We start from the raw sequence: 26,463 nt of genomic DNA, 5'->3' as shown, positions 1-26,463 counted from the left end.
GGGTAGCTCAGCTCTATACATGACGCCATAAAGATACTCACATTAGCACCTACTTTGCATCTGACCTATAAAATGGCCGATAATCGCCATTGTTTATTATCATAGACGCATTATAAATGCACAACCCATAGTAACCGATCAGCAGTTCCATTTGATTGGTGTAGTGATGGGTTGCTGTTATTGTGCATTTGAATTATCTTCTGAAAGATTTTGCCCAAGCTCCTATCTAGTGGCGGTTAATTTCGTTTTCATCAATTTCATAATTAATTTAAGCCATAAATGTATTTTAAGAGAAAGGTGAGATGTTTTATGAAATGTGGTGTACAGGATGGTCCTTGCTGATACCACTTATGTTTTAGCATTGGCAGGCAGGGACTAGTGTAGTTTGGTTCCTTAAACTACCTGTCCCGTCTTGCTTGGCTCCAGTGCATGGTGTTTCTCTGCTGTGTCAAACTGTAGATTTCATACAAATGTGCCTGGTCCGATCCTGCAGCTGGAGTGACAGGATTATTGTTATCCTTGTGCAGAGATGCACAAAAATGACAGCTACATCAGAGAAGCAAGCACTACAGATAGCAAAAATAGTCCAGTTCTTACAAAGATCAGGCCTGGTAATTTACACAATTGCCAGGGTCGCAAACAATGGTTTGGGCTAAGGACAGGCAAGGATAACTAAAACACACCAGTATCTGTATGGGCACCAGACAATAAATAGTCTGAAAAAATAGAGGTCAGGGTGGGCAGCAGACAAGGAATAGTCAGAACAAGTAGACATCAGGACAGGCGGCAGGCAAGGATAGTAAAAAGCGAGCAGGGTCAAATGACTACTGGAGGGACCTGTTAGGGTTAGGCACATGGTAGAGGGTTAGGCTTAGGCTCCAAGGAGATGGTTAGGGTTAGGCACATGGACAGAGGGTTAGCGTTAGACTGCGGAACGGGACAGTTAGGGTTAGGCACCAGAGAGAGAGTTAGGGTTAGGCTGCTGGAGGGACTGGATAGGGTTAGGCACTTGACAGAGGCTTAGGGTTAGGCTGCGTAATGGGATAGTTAGGCTTGAGGGAGAGGGTTAGGTTTACGCACCAGGGAGAGATTTAGGCTGCTGGAGGGAATGGTTAGGGTTAGACTGCTAGAGGGAAGAGTTAGGCACTTAACGGAGGGTTAGGCACCAGGATGAGGGTTAGGGTCAGGCACTAGGGGGTGGGCTAAGATTAGGGTTAAAAACAAAACGGGTCAACCATTTTCATGTCGACCATTTAACTGTAGACCTATTAACTGTTGGCCATCTGGTATCAACCTGTTGCTGTTCATTTTTTAATCCACACCTATTCAGTATATATAATCTCTGAAAAGGTGTTCCCACTTTCTATGTAACAGTGATTTTCTTTATCCTCTTATTAAATCTCTGCTCACTGAATTGTGCGTAGTACATAATGGCTCCGGAGACTGAGGTGCTTTGCTCTCCTGCTCAAGCCTAGAACATATGAGAACAGACTTCAAGTGCATGTAATATCTGTAGGGACAGCATTATCCTCCTTACTGTCTGAGTAAAATTAGATATTCATAGGTGCTGTGATGTTTAATTGAACAAAGAAAAGTATTTGTATGTATTTAATAACAAAGTACAATGTGGTCAAATGTACGGGAACCCATAGCAACCTATCAAATTCAAACAGTTTTTTTAGTGCAGTTTAGATAATGAAGGGGCAGATTTACTAAACATTGGATTATTAAAGCTACCGATGATAGGTGGCTTTGACTGATGTTTTTTTAAATGGCAATATTAATTGATGCAAATCAGGCTTCTTTAGCAATAATTACTATAAAGCCGCAGAGCTTTGGTAGCTTTGAAAATCCGATGTTTAGTAAATCTACCACCTAAGAGATTGTCTACTTTTTAATCCCCCCCCCTCCAACTCTTAATAATTGTTCTCGATATAGCAAATGTCTTAAATGACGTCTGGAACTTATCTTGGAAAGTTCAACAAACAAGTCCTTGTCACATAGCTCTGCATATAGTTTTCAGGGTCGTCACAATTCAAACGGACTGGATGGGTTCATTCCTCCTGATATGTGAGCTGGTGTCTTGTATGAAAGGGGTTCTGGGATGGACAGCCCTATGCCAGCCCCTTTACACGTAACATCTTATTAGTTGCTACGGGTTATGGGGGTAATTCAGAGTTGATCATAGATGTGCTAAATTCAGCACATCTCCGATCGTTTACTCTGACATGCGGGGGGACGCCCAGCACAGGGCTAGTCCGCCCCGCATGTCAGGCCCCGCACAGGTACAAAAGCATCGCACGGCGGCGATGCTTTTGTACCTGGTGAGTAGCTCCCTACCTGCGCAGCTCCTGCGCGCTGGCAGAGAGCTACCCGCCGCGTTCCGGCCCGCAGCGGCTGCGTGTGACGTCATGCAACCGCGGCCCCCCCAACAGTCCAGATATGCCTCCACTGTCCAGACCACGCCCCTCCAACGGCGTTCTAAAGCTGTTGGCACGCTACCTCCCGCCTGCGACCGCCTCTGCCTGATTGACAGCATGCTGATAGCATCTCACTGGGCTTCCAGGGTGCGCACGCACAGTGCGGCCGCTGCATGTGCGCACTCCACAAAGTAATTCAGACTGCAATTGCTGCCACTGCAGCGATGCAGTCTGAATTACCCCCTGTATCACATTACACAACCATATTAAATAAGCACAATTGCAAGCATAAGGTACTGCTAACTCTATATGTTATTTCTAATAATGTTATCATTATTCTGTGTCAAATCTCTCACCTCAGGCAAGATTTTATGCACCCACCACCATTTTCATTGATGAAATTGACTCAATATGCAGCCGGAGAGGAACTTCTGATGAACACGAGGCCAGTAGAAGAGTCAAGTCAGAGCTCCTTATTCAGATGGATGGTACTATATCCTGTTTTTATTGCATGTTATTTTATGGGGTTCGCTATGGAAAGCCGCTCACCCCGCCGTTCATCTACTGGTAATACCAGTAGATGAACGGCGGCCGCCAGCGATGAAGCGGGAGTGCGCATCAGCGCTCATCGCTTGTCCATACACACTGGGCGGCTTTGAGCTGAAAGCAGCTCAACACGCCAAAAGTGACCTGCTTTCAGCTCAAAATCGCCCAATGTGTATGGGACTTAAGATATACTATCAGTGGCGTAACTAGAAATTTTTCTCCCTCAAGCCAAAAAATTCTTCAGCGCCCCCCCCCCCCCCCCCCATATCCCCCGTAATTGGCACTAGTAAAGGGACAAACATGCGCGCGGCGAAGGCGCGCACCGCCAAAAGGGGGCGTGGCTTCGTTGAAATGGGCGTGGCTTTGCATAAAGGGGAGTGGCATTGCTGGAAAAGACTACCTTATACCCCAGTTATGCAACCTGCACGCCCAGACGTTGGCCACCACAGGAAAGAAAAATAATCCTGATTCATGCCCCTTACATTATTTGTCATTTTTCCTCCTTATAGTAATGCCCAGTATACATTATGCCACATACTGCAATGGCCCTTAGACATTATGCCATACACAATAATGCACATGACACAATATGCACACACCGTAATGCCCCAGACACATTATGCCACACACCGTAATGCCTGTGACACATTATGACAGGAATCGCAATGCCCGTCATACATTATGCTACACACTGCAATGCCCCTGATACATTATAGCACATACAATGCCTGTGACACATTGACACACACCGCAATGACCCTGAGACATTATACCACATACCACAATGCCCGTGATATAGTATACAACACACCGTAATGCCTGACACGTTATGACACACACCGCAATGTCCGTGATACATTATGCCACACACTGCAATGACCCTGAGACATTATACCACATGTCACAATGCCCGTGATATAGTATACCATACACCGTAATGCCTATGACACATACCGCAATGCCCGTTATACCCTATGCCACACACCGCAATGTCCGTTATACATTATGCCACACTGCAATGCCCCTGAGACATTATACCACATAACACAATGCCTGTGATATAGTATGCCACACACCGTAATGCCTGTGACACATTATGACACACACCGCAATGTCCGTGATACATTATGCCACACACCGACATTAAGTCCTACAGTAAGGCTTCTAATTACTTTTAAATTACCTGCTCGTTGCCAGGGGTTTCATGCTCAGGGTGTCATGCTCGTTGCCAGGGGTTTCATGCACTGGGTGTCATGCTCGTTGCTAGGGGGTAGTGCTTGTTGCTAGGGCCGTGCACCCAGTGTCACATATGCCCCCAGTGCCAGGTATTCCCCCACAGTGCCAGGTACTCACATGCCCCCAGTGCCAAATATAGCCCCCCCCCCATGTGCCAGGTACACATATACCCCCCCCCCCCCCCCCCCAGTGCCACATATGCCCCCAGCGCCAGAGAGTCCCCCACAGTGCCGGGTACTCGCATGCCCCCAGTGCCAAATATAGCCCCCCCCCCCAATGTGCCAGGTACACACATACCCTCCCAGTGCCACATATGCCCCCATTGCCAGATATTCCCCCACAGTGCCAGGTACTCACGTGCCCCCAGTGCCAAATATACCCCCCAGTGCCAGATATTCCCCCACAGTGCCAGATATTCCCCCACAGTGCCAGGTACTCACGTGCCCCAGTGCTAAATATACCCCCCCAGTGCCACATATGCCCCCTCAGTGCCTGCCACATATGCTTCCTCAGTGCCGCGCTCCCCCGCTCCCCTCCCCCCCCCCCCGCTCCTTGGTGTTGGAGGGACACGGAGGGCACAGCGCGCGCCTCTCCTGTGTCCCTCCTGGGTCTCCGGCGGGTCTGTTAAAGGAAGTGCCGGTTCGTGAGCCAATCAGAGCTCACAAACGGCACTTCCTTTATTAGACCCGCCGGAGACCCATGAGGGACACGGGAGAGGCGCGCGCAGTGCCCTCCGTGTCCCTCCTTACAGCAGCCGAGGGAAGGAGACCGCAGATTGACATGCGGACGCTCGTCCGCATGTCAATCTGCGCTAAATCAGTGGCGCCCCCGCAGCCCCTCGGCCCCAAGCCACCGCGAGGGCTGCGGGGGCAGTAGTTACGCCACTGTATACTATATACTATAAACATTTTGTGCAAATGTTGCACAATTCTTTTGCTACCAGGTATACTGTTTTAAACCCGATGACTGTTTTTTACAAGCTTAAATATAATCCTTTAATAACCAGGACATTTATTCTTACTCTGTATTTTACACCATTGGTCAAAATGTTCCATGAATCCCTTGGTTAGTTATTGCTAACCAGGGCCGGTTCTAGCCCTTGTGGCGCCCCGGGCGAAAATAGGGGTATGGCTTCATAAAGGGGTGTGGTCAGGAATGCCCCCTGTAGAGTTGTGCCCCCGTTTGTGCCCCCTGTAGAGTTGTGCCCCCCGTTTGTGCCCCCTGTAGACTTGTGCCCCCGTTTGTGCCCCTGTAGAGTTGTGCCCCCTTTAGTGTTGTGCCCCCGTTTGTGCCCCCTGTAGAGTTGTGCCCCCGTTTGTGCTGCTTACAAAACCCCCAAAAATTAATTAATTAATACTCACCATCCCCGCTCCTGATTCCCGACCGCTGCTTACCTCCACCTCCGGCCACCGGCGCCGCTCCTCGGATCTATGGGAGAGACGTCATGACGTCTCTCCCATAGCACAGCATAGACACTAGAGGTCAATTATAACCCATAGTGTCTATGTGCCGCTCCCACAATGCCGTGCGGTGCATCGCGCACCGCACAGCTGTGACAGTACAGCACCGGGGGGCACCACCAGTAGTGGATCTTACTACGGCGGCGCGCCCTCTGGGCAAAAATCCTGTGTGCCAGTAGCAAGATCCGCTACTGTTGCTAACCTATAAATGTCAGTCCTCGGTGCCACTTCGGGATGTTGCATATGATCCTCCTTTTTTTGCAACTTTTTCAAGAGACATCTCTACCATTACAGCCAAGATAGAAGACAGTTCAGTATCTGTGAATAATTAGTCAAACATTGTGAAAAATGTATTAAAAATGTGTTAATGAAGAACCCTTGATAAATGTCCCACGCTATGTACTGGTAGCTGACTAGCAGTCATGTTTTATTATTACTATGTTTATTATTAATAAAAATCTTACTTTCCTCTAATCGGGTTAGGATATGTCTGGTAACGGTATATCTCTAACTTGAATCGTTGCCCACTCTGGCCGGCTAAACTTTGCTAGTGCAGAAATATGTTTAGCTTTCCTTTACTCGTGATGACTAGTTATCTTTACTTTCTAGAGGTTGCAGCTATTTATTTCCATTCATCACCCTGTCATTTACATAACTATCATTGTTGAATAGATAGCAACTGGGGCCCTATGTGTATTGTTTCTGGTGGTGAATAAACCGTTTTTGTTTCATCAGCCCATATAACTTTGTTAGAAATGTTTTTTGTCTGACAAGGATTTTATAAACCACAAAAGCCTTAAGAGGTGTACTCACGGAGCGATCTGACTAGATTGCTTAGATTTTAAGCAGTGATCTCTCCGTGTGTACCCCTCACAGCGATAGTGATGTGCAGCCCCGCGCATCACTATCGCTGGTGCTAGATTGGCCTGCATGCAGGCCAATATAGCGGGTCGCTCACTTCAGCCACTGGGTGAAATTAGCGGCCCCCCCGCACGCTCAGCACATGTCACGCTGTCCTGAGCACACATCTCTCCCCACATCTGCCAGTGAGTACTGGCCTATAGAGTAACATGCTCAGAAGCCTTTTTAGACACAAAGGATAGTATATACTTATAGTGCAAATGTAGGGAATGTAATTTTCTCTCTCTTCTGAGATGCCGTTGCCCAGGTTTCATAGCTACATTTATAATTGCTGTATTTCACGCCTTCCATTTGTACTACTTGAGGAAAACACATTACTAGACGGCCGAAGGCCGTCACTGCCTAGCGATCGTCTCTGCCTGATTGACAGGCAGATGCGGTCGCTGGGCGGGAGGGGGCGGGAGGGGGCTGGACGGCGGCGTTAAGTCGCTGTTTAGGGGGCGCGGACCCTTGGGGGGGGGCGGGCCGCGGTGGCTGCGTGACGTCAAACGCAGCCGCTGCGACCCAGGCAGCGAAGAGGCTCTCCCGGCTAGCCGCAGGAGCTGCGCTGGCCGGGAGGTGCTCCTGAAATGCAAAAGCATCACCAATGTGCTATGCTTTTGCACTTCTGCGGGGGGGGGGGGGGGGGGGGGGGGGGCACTGACATGTGGGGCGGACTAGCCCTGTGCTGGGCATCCCCCCGCATGTCTGAGTGCCTGATCGTAGCTGTGCTAAATTTAGCAACTCGGAATGGACCCCTTGCCCGAAGCATGGCTTGTGAAGCGATCCATACGAGTAAATGACTCCAAAAACAGTACAAAAAACAAAAACAAAACTTGTGTCGACCTTTACCCATGTCGACCTTTTTCATGTCTACCTTTAGTCCATGACGACCATTTTCCTGTGTCGTCCTAGTGCATGTCGACCAATAGAGGTCAACCTAGTGAGTGTCGACCTAGTTAGGGTCGACCTAGTGATCCACACCCCTAGGCAGATGTAAACTAATATAAAACACACAAAAGTCACACATGTAATAGTTTTCCGATATCTCCTGTCTTTCACAATTATTTAAAGCATAGGTTCTCATACTAAGGGGGATATTCAATTATCCGCAAATTCGTGGCAATTTTTCGCGGCAATCGGCCGAAAATTGCTGCGAAAACGCTCCGTTTTTCGACCTATTCAATTCCGACCGGGTTTCACGTGAAAATTCTTGCAGTGAAAAGTGCAGGTGAAAATGGGGAAATCAGCCTGTACCCCAAAAAATGCTAAACTAACATAGGAAAACAGAAGAGAAGTGTGTTAGAGATCACATTAGAGCGTTTTTGGGGACTTAAATTGTGTGAAATGGCTGTTATATGCATTTTTTTAAAAATGCAAAAAAAATGATAGAAAGCAATTTTTTTTGAGCAAAATAAATGCTCATTAAATTTGGGGTACATGAAAATGGGTATAAGTATATATTTGGGTCATTTTAGGGTACTTTAAAAAAAGTGGAAACAGACCGATTACTCCCATCTGCAAGCCTAAAAAACACCTGTCCCACTCATAAAGCACCCCAATATACCTGTCCCATACCTTGAACCCCAATTTCCATGACTTTTTACTTTTTCACCCCAAAAATGACATGTCATTATTGGCCAATTAAAAATAATTAAAAACTTCAACGTGCCTAATTAGTCATTAAGGGGGGTGTCCCAGGAGCTCTGTACCATATCCAAACATTTTTACCTTAAAATAGTGACTTTTCCCAACTTTTCACCTGCTTCAGAGAAGGTGAAGTGAAATTAGTGAAAAAATGATCACCGATAAATTTTCCAGGATAATTGAATAGCCTGTAATTGCGTTTCACGTGAAAAGTCAGTTTTTTCACCCGAAAACCGGACTTTTCACGTGAAAAGTCCGTTATCACTGCTCATTGAATATACCCCTAAGAGTGTGTACACACAGTGAGATTTTTTCTTCCGATTCTGACTATATAGTCAGAATCGGAAGAAAAGTTAGTGCAGATCAAGGTGACAGTCACCTTGCGATCCCGATTCGATGCCGATGCGCGGTCCCGCACTGTCGGCATCGAAAGAAAAGATAGACTGTGCAGGCAAGTCAATTTTGACTATCTCCATAGAAGAGATAGTCAAAATTGACACTTAGCCAAAATCGCACATAGCCAGTATCGCAAGCACACTCATTATGTTTTTGCGATACTGACTATGTGCCGATCCGGCCCCTGTCGCATAGTGAGAATCGGGCATAGCCCGAATCTCACCATGTGTACACACCCTTAGTCCTCAGACCCCAAACAGTTCAAAACAGTTGTTTTCCAGGTCTTATCATAGAGGGGTTGATGTAACAAGCGGTGAAAAGAGTGGAGAAGTGGACCAGCGTAGCATCTACCTATCATTTTATAGAATGCACTTGCTAAATGCTACCTCAAATCTGACCAACTATGGGCAACTTTTCCCCTCTTTTCACTGTTTGACACATCAACCCCAGTATCACAAGTGAAATAATTAGCTCCACCAGTAGCTCTTTTGAAATGCGTCAGTGACTAATGGTTACACCTGGGCATCTGATAGGTGACCTGGAAAATGTGAGCAGAGGACTGAGTATGAGAACCACTGATTTAAAATGTAATAGAGACTTAACCAATTAGTTTGTAAGAGAAAAGTGAAAATGTTGCAAGTTCGTGGGATGTTGATACGTTTATCATCCGGTCACTTTCCGTTTTATCTGCTGCCAAATGATGATGCAGGTCTATTTTCTGAAGTTGGGTGGGTGTGCTAGGACACATAGGCACCCTTTACACATAAAGCAGTATTGGGGGTTCTTACTGTTTGCAGTTCTTTAATGCCCCATAAATAAATCCTGTGATAGGTTGTAGGAACGTGTTGGGGCTGAAATACCGATGTTGGAGATGGCTGTGGACGAATACCGACCGTGGCATCCCGATGGTTAGAATCCTGGGTCGGTTAAGCATGTTAACTCTACCCCCCTAACCCTTCCTTCCTACAGCCTAAACCTAACCCCCACTCCACGTAGCTGAACCATATCCCTTCCCAATGGTGCCTAAACCTAACTCTCCCTACCCCGCAGCCTGACCCTAACCCTCCCCACAGCCTAACCCCCTCCTCCCCACAGCCTAAACTAGGGAGGCCAATCCCGGGCTGTTTTTTCAATCCCGGGATTCGGGATTGAAAAACGGTCAATCCCAGGATTCCCGGGATCCCGGGATTGCAGTAGGGATCAGGGAAAGTTGTAGGGAGCAGCGCTGGAGGGAGGGTGAAGGTAGCGGTGCGGGAGGTAGGGAGTGTGTAGGTAGCGGTGCGGGAGGTAGGGAGGGTGTAGGTAGCGGTGCGGGACTCGGAAGGGTGGGTGTAGGTCGCGGCAGGGAGGGTTGGTAGCGGCGCGGGAGGGAGGAAGGCTGTAGGGAGCACCACTGAATGCACGGAGGGAGAGAGGGTGGGTGTAAGTAATAGTACTTACTATTAGGCGGGCGGCAACCATTAACACACTGAACGCGGCGGCATTTCAAATGAAGCGCCGGCCGCCAGCCAACCAGAGCTGGCGGGCCGGCAGCCAATCAGGGAAGCGGCCGCAGCAGTCGCTCCTGATTGGCTGCAGCAGCAGCTTCCCTAATTGGCTGCCGGTCCGCCAGCTCTGATTGGCTGGCGGCCGGCGCTACATTTGTAGTGCTGCCGCGTTCAACTTGTTCATGGCTGCCGCCCGCCTAATATTTGTAAGTACTATTACTTACACACCCACCCTCCCGCCGCCGCGCATGCGCAGTTTAATCCCGTGAATCCCGGGATCGGATGCTCCAATCCCGGGATTCAAATACCGGCATTTTTGGGCCCCCCAGCCTAACCATATCCCTCCCCAGTGCTGCCTAAACCTAGCCCTCCCTCTCCGCAGCCTAACCCTAACACTCCCCCCTGCAGCCTAAATCTAACCCCCCCCCCCTACCTTCCTTCCCCGTGGCTTACCTCTTCGGGTGCCCAGCAACAGTCGTACAAGATCCCGGCAGTAGGGATTCCGACACCTGGATTGTGATCCTAATAGGGATGCCGGCGCCAGCATTCCAAGCAGTGTCTGGATTCCAGCGTCGGTATTTCGACTGCCGGGATTCCGACTGGATCCCCGTAGAATCAAATCTTGTTTAGTCAATGTTCCATGCGGGCCATTAATACTATTCCGGAGAGCGCTAATACACGTGATGGTTCATTTTCCCTCATCTGTTGGATTTTTTTTTTTCAGTTCAGAGTAGTTTTTGGCCAGTTGTCTCAAAGAAATATTTAATGGGGCTGAGACATCATTGATGATTTTTGAACAGACCTAATCACCCAGAGGCAATTCTGTTTGCAGAGCAGCAGGCTTTTATATGAGCCCTCAATCAGGAAAGCTTTGAGTGCTCTTCTTTTAATAACTTTTCATCCCCTTCAGTTGAGAGCAACAGAGACAGTTATATAAATAACCTGTCTCCCTCTACTGAGCAATGTACAACAGGAGTTATATTATGAATAGCCCTCCAGCATCAGACTTCAGAACCGCCATGTACAGATGCCATTTGAGAAATTGCCTGGGACAGTATTATGAACATATACTTGGATGAGTTACCGGAGCAGCACGATGAAAGCAGTGCTTGTATGATTGATTGCAAGCGATCTGGAAATTCTAAGAACTGTATAGGGAAAGTGTGGTTTTAATAAAGATCACTGTTTCTCCACTGTCTGCACCCTTGGTGTGTTTACTTCTGCTAACTTCATAATGTGTTTTAATACCACAGGTGTTGGAGGTGCCCTAGAAAATGATGATCCTTTAAAAATGGTTATGGTTTTGGCTGCCACCAATTTCCCGTGGGACATCGATGAGGCTCTGCGGAGGAGATTAGAAAAAAGGATCTATATAGCCTTACCTACAGGTACGGAGATCACAATAAATCTCATACAGTTAGCTCAGGAACTAAATCCGAACCTGAAAATGTGTACAGATGTGTCCGCATATGCCTATCCTTTTTGGCATGAGACAACTGACGTGACTTAGATGCTCTGCCACGGGTATCGATACCTGTTGTTGGTGTACTTTTCCCTGAATTTTGTGTCTTAATTCGCTAATAGTATACTTAGTCGCTAATAGTGTACTAAGGGCCTAATTCAAGGTTGATTGCAAATCAACATTTTCCTCTAATGGGCAAAACCATGTGCACTGCAGGGGGGGGCAGATATAACATGTGCAGAGAGAGTTAGATTTGGGTGGGGTGTGTTCAAACGGAAATCTAAATTGCAGTGTAAAAATAAAGCAGCCAGTATTTACCCTGCACAGAAACAAAATAACCCACCCAAATCTAACTCTCCCTGTACATGTTATATCTGTCCCCCCTGCAGTACACATGGTTTTGCCCATCAGAGGAAAATGTTGATTTGCAATCAACCTTGAATTAGACCCTTTTTTCTTTTTTTCTTTTTTAAATTGTGTAATTTTTATTGGAAATGTAAAGTTACACCCAGACATTAAAGAGGCATATGATTGGTAAGGCAAACATGAGGAATAATACAGGAGAGCATAAACAGTGTATAAATGACAAAATAAAGATCAGCCACCAAGCCATCGGACATGAGAAATAGAAAAATAGCAGGATATATTAAAAACAATGACATACAGAATACCCCAAATCAAACACTGATAGCTTAATTGCCACCCGAAGGCGCCATTCGGGTGTACACATATAAGAATCATATTTATAATGGGGATATAGGTGATATACCATAAATGAAAATATAAAAAAAAAAACCTCATCCATCAGAATATCAAAACAAAAAGCCTCACATTCCCTCCCACCCAATATGCCTTAACCTACAAACCAAACAAATACACAAAATAAAATAAAGACACCCAAAGCAAACCTCCCAAGAACCCCCCACCCTGTATAACCTAACCCCAACCTAGGCATACCTGGATCCCTATAAGAACAACATCCCTAACTACACTACACCTAAATGCCTAACATCCCTCCACCCCCCCAACCCCATAACACAGGATAAGTATACCGTATAATTGACAGGGGCAGCGAAAATAAATGGCCATAAACTAAGTGGAGCAGGTTATACCCACAGAATAGTAAAGTAGTATGCAAATACTGAGGTAGCTGAGCTTAAAGACAGAATATAAATATAAATGGCTGTGGAACTAAAACAAGCGACCACAGACTAAATATGGCAAGCTTCTCCCACAAAATGGTAAAGTGCACACATTCTTAGATACAAGGAGCTGGTAAACAGAGATAATATCGATGTAACACTAAATAAATGGCCATACGTCAGTTAGAACAGGATTCTCTCGGAAAATAAGTGTTGCACGCAAATATTTAGCTTTAATGAGCACAAGGACAGCAGAACAACAAAACTGTAGCTACAGGATAAGCACACGATATACTGTAAATGTCGGGGGCAATTAAATAAAAGACCATAAACTAAATAGAGCAGGTTATACCCATAGAATAGTAAAGTATTATGCAAATACCAAGATAACTGAGTGTAAAGAACAGACATAATATAAATAGAAGTGGCTGCGGCATTAAAATAAATGACCACAACCTATATATGGGAAGTTGCTCCTGCAAAATAGTGAAAAATGCACATACAGTAGGTTTAGATACACTGAGCCGGAAAACAGACGAATATCTATATAAGTGACAATAACACTAAATAAATGGCCTTAAACATTATAGCAGAATGCTCCTGGAAAATAATTAGTTGTATGCAAATAATTATTTAGAATGAGCACAAGAATAGCAGTATAATACAACTGGAGCTTTGAAAGGATGTACAAACAATATGAAATTACGCAGTATCTAACGAGAATCAGTATACAGAACAGAGCACAGTAAGGGTCTCAGCAGCCAATGAAATGGTTCCCAGTCCCAAGGTGAGCAAAATCAGTCTGGAGGATGAGTCCACCCTGGAACAAAGTGATCCAGCCAAATGACAGTCCCTTGAGAGTGGGCAGAAGGATAAACTGGTCCGTCAGCCGTCACACACAGCTGTGTCAAAATAAACTTATAGGGACAAGTGGCAGCTGAAGAAAACCAGATTAGGGACAAAAATCTCCATCCACGGGTTACACCGAACCACTCTTCCAAATAAATATTAGAGCAGAAAGCCATTCCCTCTCGCGGACTGCCAGCAAACTGGAGGATGTTACGTCGCCATTCTCCCTCTTCATCGGATAAGTGACTGCAGATTGAATCTTCACGCGGGACCATGGAATCACCACCAAAGAAACAGAGACCGCTGGAGGATCCACACGCGCCATCACCAGCCGTAGTTCACAGTGAATATGCGTATGGTCATCCCTCAGCTCCTCCAATCTATTAGTAATTCGTTGCTCAGAAGAACCCACAGCAGTAAGCACCTGCTGTAGTGTAATAGTAAGTGGTGCAGATAAAGTCTCACTAATACCCCTTTCACATCGCACAAATAACCCGGTATCGACACGGCATATTGCCGTGTCGACACGGGTCAGTGTGCGATGTGAAAGCACTCTCCGAGAATTAGCGGGTCGTCAACCCGGTATAAAAGAAGGATTATACCCGGGTTGAATACCGGGTCAGGTGCAGTGTGAATGGGAGCCGCGTCGATGCGACACGGTTCCCATTCACAGCAGAGGCAGAGGCGGCGCAGGAGATGAGCTCATCTCCCAGCGCCGCCTCCGCCCCAGCTGCTGCTGCGCCCCCCCCCCCCCCACCACCACCACCACCGCTGCTATGGCAACCGACCCGGTATATATTATCGGGTCGGAAAGCCAGCAAAGGAGCGCAAATGCCGGATCCCACCCGGTAAGGACACGTTTCTTTTACCGGGTGGGATCCGGCATTTGCGATCTGAATGCGGTATAAGGGGCCCTGAGAGCTGCTGCACCGAATCAGGATAAAAGGACATAGAAGCAAAGCCATCCTGCTCACCAGCTACAGAGTTGTGGTAGATTTCGCACATTATGACAAAGCTGGAGACAGGGCACAAAGATCCACAGGATACTGCCACCAAAACCTCTGCAGAGCACACTGGCCCCAGCAGCTGAGTGAGGACGAGCTGCAGCAGGAGCAACAGCCACACTGAGAGCAGAGTCTGCCTCAGGATTCAGTCACAGACTTCACCAGCCAGTAAGTTAGGACTCTTGGCACCAAGGATCCCGAAATTCACACTGCAGGAGCAGAGGGGGGGTACTGCAGTCTTGCAGAAATTTTCAGCCACAGAGCACCAGGGAAACAGGAGATAGATCAGGATATTAGCAGGAGCTCTGGCAGGAAGCTGCCTACACCATGCTGTGTCAAGCCGAAGGATCCTTGAATTAGACCCTTAGTACACTATAAGCGAATTAAGACACAAATTTCAGGGAAAAGTACACCAACAACAGGTATCGATACCCGTGACGGAGCATCTAAGTGTTATGATTCCAGTACTCCTGACCGGAGGAGATCTCATGGCAATGGCCAGAGTACTGGAAGGGAATGCTGGTTACGGAAGCTGGAAAGACTAGTTGCCCCTGGCGCCCTAACTCTATTGTCTCACCCGTGCTATCGGAAATCCCTTGCGAGACTATGGTTTCTTGAGCCCCTGGCAGCCACGTTTGAAAGGCGGATTATGTCTGCCCAACTCCGGTGCCCCCCGGTCTTAGTGAGAGACAAAGGGAAATCCGAGGCAGGATGATGACAAGAGGACCTCTGACTGACAACAGGCCAGGGGCAACAAGCTAACTAACCAAACCAGAAGTATGCGCGGACAAACCGCCAGATAAAAAGAACAACCAAAATCCACTAGTCCGTTACTCCTACCCAGCACCGCTGGATACCAGAGTGGATCTGTGGGAGCGGAATCCTCCGCAAAAGCTCCGAAACACAAATAATAAATAATAAGTAATAAAGCGGCCAAGCCGCAACACACGGCTACGCCGTGACTCACGAACACCACTGGATGTTTAAAGGTGCTCAGTCGGGACTCCAGGAACAGATGACAACTTCCGAGTACAGGACAACTGAGGACAGGAACGACCGGGTACAGCAGGACTGGAAACACTCTCAGCAAACAGATACAGCATGCAGGAAGCTATTACCGGCGTCTGTGAGAAGCCCTGGGAGTGTACTTAACAGGGAGTCCTCCAATCAGCTGTTTAGAGGCTGATTGGACTAAATGCCGTGCAGCTGCCTTGCTGCACGGCCAGGAAACAGGTGCCCTTATTAATTTAAATGGACCCAGCAACGGGGAACGCGGTCCGCCAGTGGCGTCCCCATTGCTAGGGTCCGTGCGGCTCCGTGCGCCCGGCGTCTAGTGTTGCCAGGGAGCCGGCGGCTGTACGCGCACGGCGTCCCTGGTTGCTAGGCGCCGGGCCACACCGACGAGCGGACCCCGGCGCCTAACAGTACCCCCCCCCCTTGAGGAGGGGTCAAGGAACCCCTAAAGCCAGGTTTCCGAGGAAATTCCCGAAAAAATGCCCTCTTGAGCCTCGGGGCATGGAGATCCTTATCCAGGACCCAAGACCTTTCCTCTGGACCATAGCCTTTCCAGTGCACCAGAAAATAAAGCCGACCCCGGGACAATTTGGAATCGAGAACCTTCTCCACCAAGAACTCCTGATGTCCCTGTACATCTACTGGTGATTTCCCCTGAGAGATCTTCCGAGTAAATCTACTGGAAGAAACGTATGGTTTCAACAGGGAGCAATGGAACGTATTTCCGATCCGGAGAGCTCTTGGTAAACGTAACCGGAAAGCAACTGGATTGATTTTTTTAATAATATGAAATGGTCCAATAAATTTGGGGCCCAATCTAGCTGAGGTTTGTCGAAGTCTAATGTTACGAGTCGACAACCATACCCTGTCTCCCACCTTAAAAGTGCAAGGACGCCGGAGCCTGTCAGAAAAAATTTTCTCTCGAAATGCCGCTCTTCTGAGAGCAAGGTGCACTTTTTTCCAAATGACTCTGAGATGAGAGGTTAAGGTTAGCGAGGAAACAGAAGAATGTTGAAAAAAAGAATTAGCTCTGGGGTGAAAACCAAAAACTGAAAAGAATGGAGACACATTAGTGGAGGAATGACAAGAATTGTTGTAAGCAAACTCCGCCAAAGGAAGAAACTCGGACCAATCATTCTGGAGTTTGGCTGAGTACAAACGCAAATACTGTTTTAATGATTGATTAACTCGCTCGGTCTGCCCGTTGGATTGGGGATGGTAGCCGGATGTTAAAGACAATTTCATCTTTAATGAGGCACAAAAAGACTTCCAGAATTGTGCAATGAATTGTGGACCCCGATCAGAAACAATATCAGTGGGCAACCCATGAAGTCTGAAAACATGGCGGAGAAACAAAACAACCAATCCCTGGGCAGATGGCAGTCGGGGAAGAGCAATGAAATGGGCCATCTTGCTAAAACGGTCCACTACCACCCATATGACTCGGAATCCGGCTGACAGAGGGAGGTCTACCACAAAATCCATGGAAATATGAGACCATGGCCTGAGAGGAACATTTAAGGGCATAAGTTGCCCGATAGGCAAGGAACGGGGAACCTTATGCTGTGCACAGACCTGACAAGAAAAAACAAACTCCTTAATGTCTTTAGAAAGACCAGGCCACCATACTGAGCGGGAGACTAATTCCAAAGTCTTAGAGATCCCCGGATGCCCGGCAACTTTGCTATCATGAAACTCAGTCAAAACAGTAGCTCTCAAAAACTCAGGGACGTAAAGACGACCAGCAGGAGTATTTCCAGGAGCTTGATGTTGAAGCTGCTTTAACTGGGTAAATAAATCTTGTGTGAGGCCTGCCCAAATGACTGAAGACGGAAGTATGGGAGTAACAGGACTGTTATTATGAACTGGAAGAAAACTGCGTGACAGGGCATCCGCCTTGGTATTCTTGGAACCTGGCCTAAAAGTGATAATAAACTTGAAACGAGTAAAAAATAAAGCCCAACGAGCCTGCCGGGCATTCAGCCGCTTAGCTGATTCGATGTACTGAAGATTTTTGTGGTCAGTCAATACTGAAATGGTATGTGTTGCTCCCTCAAGCCAATGCCTCCACTCCTCGAAAGCCCATTTAATAGCCAGTAACTCCCGGTTACCAACATCGTAGTTGGATTCAGCGGATGAGAATTTCCTGGACATAAAGGCACAAGGATGTAGTTCCAGAGAGTCCGGATCCTTCTGAGATAGGATAGCCCCCACTCCAACCTCCGAGGCATCAACCTCAATAATGAAGGGCAATTCTGGGTTGGGATGTCTGAGGACTGGAGCTGAGACAAAAGCTTGTTTCAAGGCCTGAAAGGATAACTCAGCTTCACGTGACCAGTTGGTAGGATCCGCTCCCTTCTTAGTCAGTGCCACAATGGGAGCAACCAGGTTGGAAAAAGAATGAATAAATCTTCTATAATAATTCGCAAACCCTAAAAAGCGCTGAATTGCTTTTAAGTTGGTGGGTTGCGCCCAACTAAGGATGGCTTGGAGCTTCTTAGGTTCCATACAGAATCCCCGAGGGGAAATAATGTACCCTAAAAAGGATACCTCCGTGACATGAAACTCACACTTCTCCAGCTTGGCATATAGATGATTTTCACGTAATTTTTGAAGAACCTGACGCACCTGGGTAACATGTTGTTCAATTGAATCAGAATAGATCAGGATGTCGTCTAAGTAAACGACCACGAATCTTCCTAGAAAATCACGGAGCACATCGTTAATGAGATCCTGGAAAACTGCCGGAGCGTTAGACAAGCCGAACGGCATCACCAGATACTCGTAGTGACCCGACTGAGTACTGAAAGCCGTCTTCCACTCATCTCCCGACTTGATTCGAATGAGGTTATACGCTCCCCTCAGGTCAATTTTAGAAAAAATCACAGCCGAACGCAGCTGATCAAAGAGGACAGAAATCAGCGGCAGAGGGTAAGTATTTTTAACTGAGATCTTATTCAGGGCTCTAAAGTCAATGCAAGGTCTGAGTGATCCATCTTTTTTCTCCACAAAGAAGAAGCCTGCACTTAAAGGGGATTTAGATGGCCGGATAAATCCTTTCCCTAGGCTCTCCTTAACATACTCATTCATGGCCGCAGTTTCTGGCCCGGATAATGCATATAACCTTCCCTTTGGCAATGTGGCACCAGGAATTAGCTCAATAGCACAATCATAAGGCCGATGGGGAGGCAGAATGTCCGCATTGCCCTTGGAAAACACATCAACAAAGTCCTGGTATTCCACGGGAATGAGTTCGGGAATGGCAGCAGCTATTCTGACGGGAAACGTAATACATTCCTTATTACAGATGGTACCCCATTGTGAAATCTCCCCCGACTGCCAATCAATGATGGGATTATGAAAGGCCAGCCAAGGGTGACCCAGAACCACTGGAACTGCTGGGCAATGGGTAAGGAAAAACTCGATCTTTTCGGAATGAAGAGCTCCTACCGTAAGTAGTACAGGGGGTGTACAGAGGGAAATAACCCCATTGGACAAGGGACTCCCATCTAAACCATGCATGGTAATACACCTACCCAAGGCTAACTGAGGAATACCTAAGGCCTTGGCCCACGTTAAGTCCATAAAGTTCCCTGCAGCTCCACTGTCAACAAAAGCCGACACCGAAGAACTGAGGCTGCCAAAGGAAACTTTAGCTGGGACTAAAAGGGAGTTATTCGAGGAGATAAGCTGCAGACCAAAGTGAACCCCCTCACAATTCACTTGGTCGAGGCGTTTTCCCGACTTGTTCGGACAATTACGGGCAAAATGTCCCTTACCCCCACAGTACAAACAAAGACCAGAGTTTTGCCTTCTGGCTCTTTCTTCTGGAGACAGCCGGGAGAGACCCATCTGCATGGGCTCCTCTACGTCCTCAGGAATGGAAAATACACATGGAGTAGACCTGACAGGTGCTCCTTTTTCAGCCCTCCGCTCTCTGAGACGACGATCAATCTTAATAGAAAGCTCCATGAGTTTATCGAGAGTCTCAGGAGCGGGATACTGAAGGAGACTGTCTTTTATAGACTCTGATAAGCCGAGGCGAAACTGACTGCGCAGGGCTGGGTCATTCCAGCCACAGTCGTTCGACCAACGGCGAAACTCTGTACAAAAAACCTCTGCAGGATTTCTACCCTGTCTGAGAGCGCGTAACTGACTCTCAGCAGATGCCTCTCTATCAGGGTCATCATAAAAAAGCCCTAAAGACCCAAAAAAGGCGTCTACTGACAACAACGCCGGATCCTCTGCTTTTAAACCGAATGCCCAGGTCTGAGGATCCCGCTGGAGCAAAGAAATAATAATTCCGACCCGCTGAGATTCAGTACCTGAGGAGATCGGTCTTAAACGAAAATAAAGTTTACAGGATTCTTTAAAATTAAAAAACTCCTTCCTATCACCAGAAAAACGGTCAGGCAAGTGCATTTTTGGTTCAGGGACTACCCTCGGGGAAGTTCGTAAAAGATCTTCCTGCGACTTCACCCGAAGGGAAAGATCCTGAACCATCTGAGTAAGTTCTTGAATCTGGCTGACTAGGAGCTGACCAGGATTTGGCCCTAAACCTGTGGGATTCATGAGGCCGATAACTCTTACAAAACTGAATAAGTAAAAAATTAAACCCTGTTTAATTTTAAGTTTTGGTTCGGCCGGTAATAATGTTATGATTCCAGTACTCCTGACCGGAGGAGATCTCATGGCAATGGCCAGAGTACTGGAAGGGAATGCTGGTTACGGAAGCTGGAAAGACTAGTTGCCCCTGGCGCCCTAACTCTATTGTCTCACCCGTGCTATCGGAAATCCCTTGCGAGACTATGGTTTCTTGAGCCCCTGGCAGCCACGTTTGAAAGGCGGATTATGTCTGCCCAACTCCGGTGCCCCCCGGTCTTAGTGAGAGACAAAGGGAAATCCGAGGCAGGATGATGACAAGAGGACCTCTGACTGACAACAGGCCAGGGGCAACAAGCTAACTAACCAAACCAGAAGTATGCGCGGAAAAACTGCCAGATAAAAGGACAACCAAAATCCACTAGTCCGTTACTCCTACCCAGCACCGCTGGATACCAGAGTGGATCTGTGGGAGCGGAATCCTCCGCAAAAGCTCCGAAACACAAATAATAAATAATAAGTAATAAAGCGGCCAAGCCGCAACACACGGCTACGCCGTGACTCACGAACACCACTGGATGTTTAAAGGTGCTCAGTCAGGACTCCAGGAACAGATGACAACTTCCGAGTACAGGACAACTGAGGACAGGAACGACCGGGTACAGCAGGACTGGAAACACTCTCAGCAAACAGATACAGCATGCAGGAAGCTATTACCGGCGTCTGTGAGAAGCCCTGGGAGTGTACTTAACAGGGAGTCCTCCAATCAGCTGTTTAGAGGCTGATTGGACTAAATGCCGTGCAGCTGCCTTGCTGCACGGCCAGGAAACAGGTGCCCTTATTAATTTAAATGGACCCAGCAACGGGGAACGCGGTCCGCCAGTGGCGTCCCCGTTGCTAGGGTCCGTGCGGCTCCGTGCGCCCGACGTCTAGCGTTGCCAGGGAGCCGGCGGCTGTACGCGCACGGCGTCCCTGGTTGCTAGGCGCCGGGCCGCACCGACGAGCGGACCCCGGCGCCTAACACTAAGTCATGTAAGTTGTCTTATTCCTACCGTATTTAGGATTCATATTTTTGTCCTATTGAAATTGGTATAAAGTAGCAGATTAGGCATAACGATGTGTTGTGCATGTCCCTGGTACTGTGTACAAGTAACTCCACCATGCAGCATTATACTTAATCGGCTACTATATGCAAATTCCTTTGCGACAGTAAATACTGATCCTAAACACCGTAGCTACGGCCAGAGTCAGAGGTGGACGCAGGAGTGATTTGTGCTGATTATTCAGTAGCAGCAGATCTGAGAAGTTATGTTAATGCAGCAGGAGGTGTCTTTTGTAAAAAGACGCCCACTACCAGCATCGCAGAACCATTGCTCGCGTCCGAAGCACAGCATCAGGTCACCATTGCATGGCCCATCAGACATCCTTGCAACCCTAATGTTGCTCAGAATGTCCAGCTGCCGATGACGCAGTCGCTGGCTTCATCATGCCCCTGAAATGCAGGTGACACACCTGCGTTTTATTCGCTTCTCCCTTTCACCTCCTACAAAGGTCAAACAGGCTTCAGCTTCCCCCACACTGCAGCTAGAACTGCAGCAGCATCACAGCACCTGCGCACTGCTCTCCGGTGCAGACACAGTAACAAAAAAAAAAACCCATTCTGCAGCTGTGACCGAATCGGTCCAGTGTCGGACTCTGAATAATTCCCTTAGTATACTATTGACAAACCAACAGAGCAAAAGGTGAATATTTCTCCTTCATCCACTAGGGGCCACTGGAACGTAGTTACAATGGGGAAATAGTAGGCAGTAATTGGGAGCTGGCACTTTAAAATTCTAACACTGTGGCTAGCTCCTCCCCTACTATCTCCCCTCCAAGCCAGCCAGTCTTAGTTAGTGCCCGAGAGAGCTGGTTCACTTGGGTTTTAGATGAAGAATTTTTTCTTTTTTCTTTATTATTTTTATTTTTCTTTCTTACACACACAGACTGACAGCTCTGCCACTGCCAGTCTGCACCGCGGGAGCTGCCGGCGGGGTCCCATCGCAGCTGCGTGCGGCTTGGGATGGGCCTCGGCTGAGGGAGACACTGAGCTCTCCTGAGTTGGCCGGACACCGCTGCGTGCGGCGCGTGTCGGGCCGCTCCACCAGCAGAAGATTCCGGCAGCAGGGCAGCGGTAAGTCTCAAAAGTGACCGGACACCGCTGCGTGCTGCGCGTGTTGGGGTCGCTCTGTCGAGCAGAGTATAAGTGAACACCGCTGAGTGCGGCGCATTTCGGAACTACATCTGGACAGCGGTGAGTACAATCCCCCCCCCCCCCCTCCACACTGATGTATGATTTTACACTTTCACTTTTAGTGATTTCATATGTGGTGGTTGGACGGCTCCCCTATACTCCCCAGTCAGAGACAGTCTGGAGTGTATCAGAGGCGCACTTATTATTTTGAAATTGGCGCCATTATGTGGGGGGCAGAGCTACAACCCGCTCTGTAAGCGGGCTCAGCGCTCTCCGCTCCCGGCCGCAGCATACAGGCAGCCGGGTGATACACTTCCCGCTTATTTTTACACTTCTGCGGGTTTCATTTGAAATTGAAAGCGGGGAGGGGGCGGAGCTAACTCCCGCTCCGTACGGCGGGCTCAGCGCTCTCCGCTCCCCGGCCGCAGCATACAGGCGGCCGGGGGATACAGGCGCTTCCCGCTTAGTGTACACTGTAGCAGGTTTCATTTGAACTTGGCGCCGGATCGGGGGAGGCGGAGCTAACTCCCGCTCCGTACGGCGGGCTCAGCGCTCTCCGCTCCCCGGCCGCTGCAGCAGCATGCCAAGACAGCGTTTCCAAGTCCTCCGCTCCCCGGGCCGCTGCAAGCTCCTTTCCTCTGCCTGGCTGTTCAAGGAGCATATTTTACATTTAAAAGGTCTTATTCCCGCTTTACTCAGCGGGCTCCCCGGCGGCGGATCGCAGCACTCATTGTCTTTATGCTGTCTCAGTGGGGTTTTAGTTTTTTCTGTGCATGCAGATGCTGGCTGCCATTCCTCCCTGCAGGGGAGTCCTCTGCCCGGCATTTCATAGAGGCTGTAGATCAGGAAACCTGCTCTATTACAGGAGCTGGGGCTCAGCTCATTAATGATTAAAAATCTAGTGTGCACAGTATTTATTTACCCTATTAGGTTCACATAGACAGTATTTATCTACTCTGTTGGGTTCACTGTGTGTGTGTGTGTGTGTGTGTGTGTGTGTGTGTGTGTGTGTATATATATATTTCTCTAACGTCCTAGTGGATGCTGGGACTCCGTCAGGACCATGGGGGAATAGCGGGCTCCGCAGGAGACAGGGCACATCTAAATAAAGCTTTTAGGATCACATGGTGCGTACTGGCTCCTCCCCCTATGACCCTCCTCCAAGCCTCAGTTAGGTTTTTGTGCCCGTCCGAGAAGGGTGCAATCTAGGTGGCTCTCCTAAAGAGCTGCTTAGAAAAAGTTTTTTTAGGTTTAAATCTCAGTGAATCCTGCTGGCAACAGGATCACTGCATCGAGGGACTTAGGGGAGAGATTTCCAACTCACCTGCGTGCAGGATGGATTGGAGTCTTAGGCTACTGGACACTTAGCTCCAGAGGGAGTCGGAACACAGGTCCTCCTGGGGTTCGTCCCGGAGCCGCGCCGCCAATCCCCCTTACAGACGCTGAAGACGGAGGTCCGGAAAGCAGGCGGCAGAAGACTCCTCAGTCTTCATGAAGGTAGCGCACAGCACTGCAGCTGTGCGCCATTGTTGCTACACGTCTCACTGATTCAGTCACGGAGGGTGCAGGGCGCTGCTGGGGGCGCCCTGGGCAGCAATATTAAATACCTTTAGTGGCAAAATAAATACATCACATATAGCCATTAAGGCTATATGTATGTATTTAACCCAGGCCAGTTTTCTTAAAACCCGGGAGAAAAGCCCACCGAAAAAGGGGCGGAGCTTATTCTCCTCAGCACTCAGCGCCATTTTCCTGCTCAGCTCCGCTGGTGAGGAAGGCTCCCAGGACTCTCCCCTGCACTGCACTACAGAAACAGGGTAACAAAGAGAAGGGGGGCATAATTTGGCGATATTGATATATTAAAAGCGCTTATATCAAAAACAACACCTTCTAGGGTTGTTTATATACATTTATAGCGTTTTTGGTGTGTGCTGGCAAACTCTCCCTCTGTCTCCCCAAAGGGCTAAGAGGGTCCTGTCTTCGATTAGAGCATTCCCTGTGTGGCTGCTGTGTGTCGGTACGTGTGTGTCGACATGTATGAGGACGATGTTGGTGTGGAGGCAGAGCAATTGCCGGTAATGGTGATGTCACCCCCTAGGGAGTCGACACCGGAATGGATGGCTTTAGTTATGGAATTACGTGATAATGTTAGCACATTACAAAAGTCAGTTGACGAAATGAGACGGCCGGAAAACCAGTTAGTACCGGCTCAGGCGTCTCAGACACCGTCAGGGGCTGTAAAACGTCCCTTACCTCAGTCAGTCGACACGGGTACCGACACAGATGAATCTAGTGTCGACGGTGAAGAAACAAACGTATTTTCCAATAGGGCCACACGTTATATGATCACGGCAATGAAGGAGGCTTTGCAGATCTCTGATACTGCTGGTACCTCAAAAAGGGGTATTATGTGGGAGGTGAAAAAACTACCTGTAGCTTTTCCAGAATCAGAGGAATTGAATGACGTGTGTGACGAAGCGTGGGTTAACCCAGATAGAAAACTGCTAATTTCCAAGAAGTTATTGGCATTATACCCTTTCCCACCAGAGGTTAGGGCGCGCTGGGAAACACCCCCTAGGGTGGATAAGGCGCTCACACGTTTATCAAAGCAAGTGGCGTTGCCGTCTCCTGATACGGCCGCCCTCAAGGATCCAGCAGATAGGAGGCTGGAAACTACACTGAAGAGTATATACACACATACTGGTGTTATACTGCGACCGGCAGTAGCCTCAGCCTGGATGTGCAGTGCTGGGGTAGTGTGGTTGGATTCTCTGACTGAAAATATTGATACCCTGGATAGGGACAGTATTTTATTGACTCTAGAGCAATTAAAGGATGCTTTTCTTTATATGCGAGATGCTCAGAGGGATATTTGTACTCTAGCATCAAGAGTAAGCGCGATGTCCATATCTGCCAGAAGAAGTTTATGGACGCGACAGTGGTCAGGTGATGCGGATTCCAAAAGGCATATGGAAGTATTGCCATATAAAGGAGAGGAATTATTTGGGGTCGGTCTTTCGGACCTGGTGGCCACGGCAACTGCCGGCAAATCCACTTTTTTACCTCAGACCCCCTCCCAACAGAAAAAGACACCGTCTTTTCAGCCGCAGTCCTTTCGCTCCTATAAAAACAAGCGACCAAAAGGACAGTCTTATCTGCCGCGAGGCAGAGGAAAGGGTAAGAGAGGGCAGCAAGCAGCCCCTGCCCAGGACCAGAAGCCCGCCCCGGGTTCTACAAAGCCATCAGCATGACGCTGGGGCTTTACAAGCGGACTCAGGAGCGGTGGGGGGTCGACTCAAGATTTTCAGCAATCAGTGGGCTCGCTCACAAGTGGACCCGTGGATCCTGCAGATAATATCTCAGGGTTACATGTTGGAGTTCGAAAGGTCTCCCCCTCGCCGGTTCCTAAAGTCTGCTTTACCAACGTCTCCCTCAGAAAGGACGTCGGTTTTGGAAGCCATTCACAAGCTGTATTCTCAGCAGGTGATAGTCAAGGTACCCCTCCTACAACAGGGAAAGGGGTATTATTCCACACTATTTGTGGTACCGAAGCCGGACGGTTCGGTAAGACCTATTCTAAACCTGAAATCCTTGAACCTGTACATACAGAAATTCAAGTTCAAGATGGAGTCACTCAGAGCAGTGATAGCGAATCTGGAAGAAGGGGACTTCATGGTGTCCCTGGACATAAAAGATGCTTATCTGCATGTCCCAATTTACCCCTCACACCAAGGGTATCTCAGGTTCGTGATACAAGACTGTCATTATCAGTTTCAAACGCTGCCGTTTGGTTTGTCCACGGCCCCTCGGGTCTTTACCAAGGTAATGACCGAAATGATGGTTCTTCTACGAAGAAAAGGCGTATTAATTATCCCTTACTTGGACGATCTCCTGATAAGGGCAAAGTCCAGAGAACAGCTGGAAGTCGGTGTAGCACTAACCCAGGTAGTGCTTCAGCAACACGGGTGGATTCTGAATCTTCCAAAATCTCAATTGACCCCGACAACTCGTCTGCTGTTCCTGGGAATGATTCTGGACACGGTTCAGAAAAAGGTGTTTCTCCCG

The 26,463-nt window shown here is 48.2% G+C and overlaps 1 protein-coding gene across 1 annotated transcript in view; it reads left to right on the top strand.

Annotated features, from left to right (window-relative positions):
• Positions 1 to 26,463, top strand: part of KATNAL1 (katanin catalytic subunit A1 like 1) — a 241,402-nt gene that overhangs the window by 158,446 nt on the left and 56,493 nt on the right. Inside the window, exons 8-9 of the mRNA XM_063951747.1 lie at positions 2,782 to 2,908; positions 11,346 to 11,480. Coding sequence (XP_063807817.1) covers positions 2,782 to 2,908; positions 11,346 to 11,480 — 262 coding nt within the window. The remainder of the gene's footprint in view (positions 1 to 2,781; positions 2,909 to 11,345; positions 11,481 to 26,463) is intronic.

The sequence above is a fragment of the Pseudophryne corroboree genome, chromosome 2 (assembly GCF_028390025.1).
Source record: "Pseudophryne corroboree isolate aPseCor3 chromosome 2, aPseCor3.hap2, whole genome shotgun sequence".
NCBI lineage: Eukaryota > Metazoa > Chordata > Amphibia > Anura > Myobatrachidae > Pseudophryne > Pseudophryne corroboree.
The sequence above is the reverse complement of the archived record's forward strand: the minus strand, read 5'-3'. Positions and strand labels throughout refer to the sequence as shown.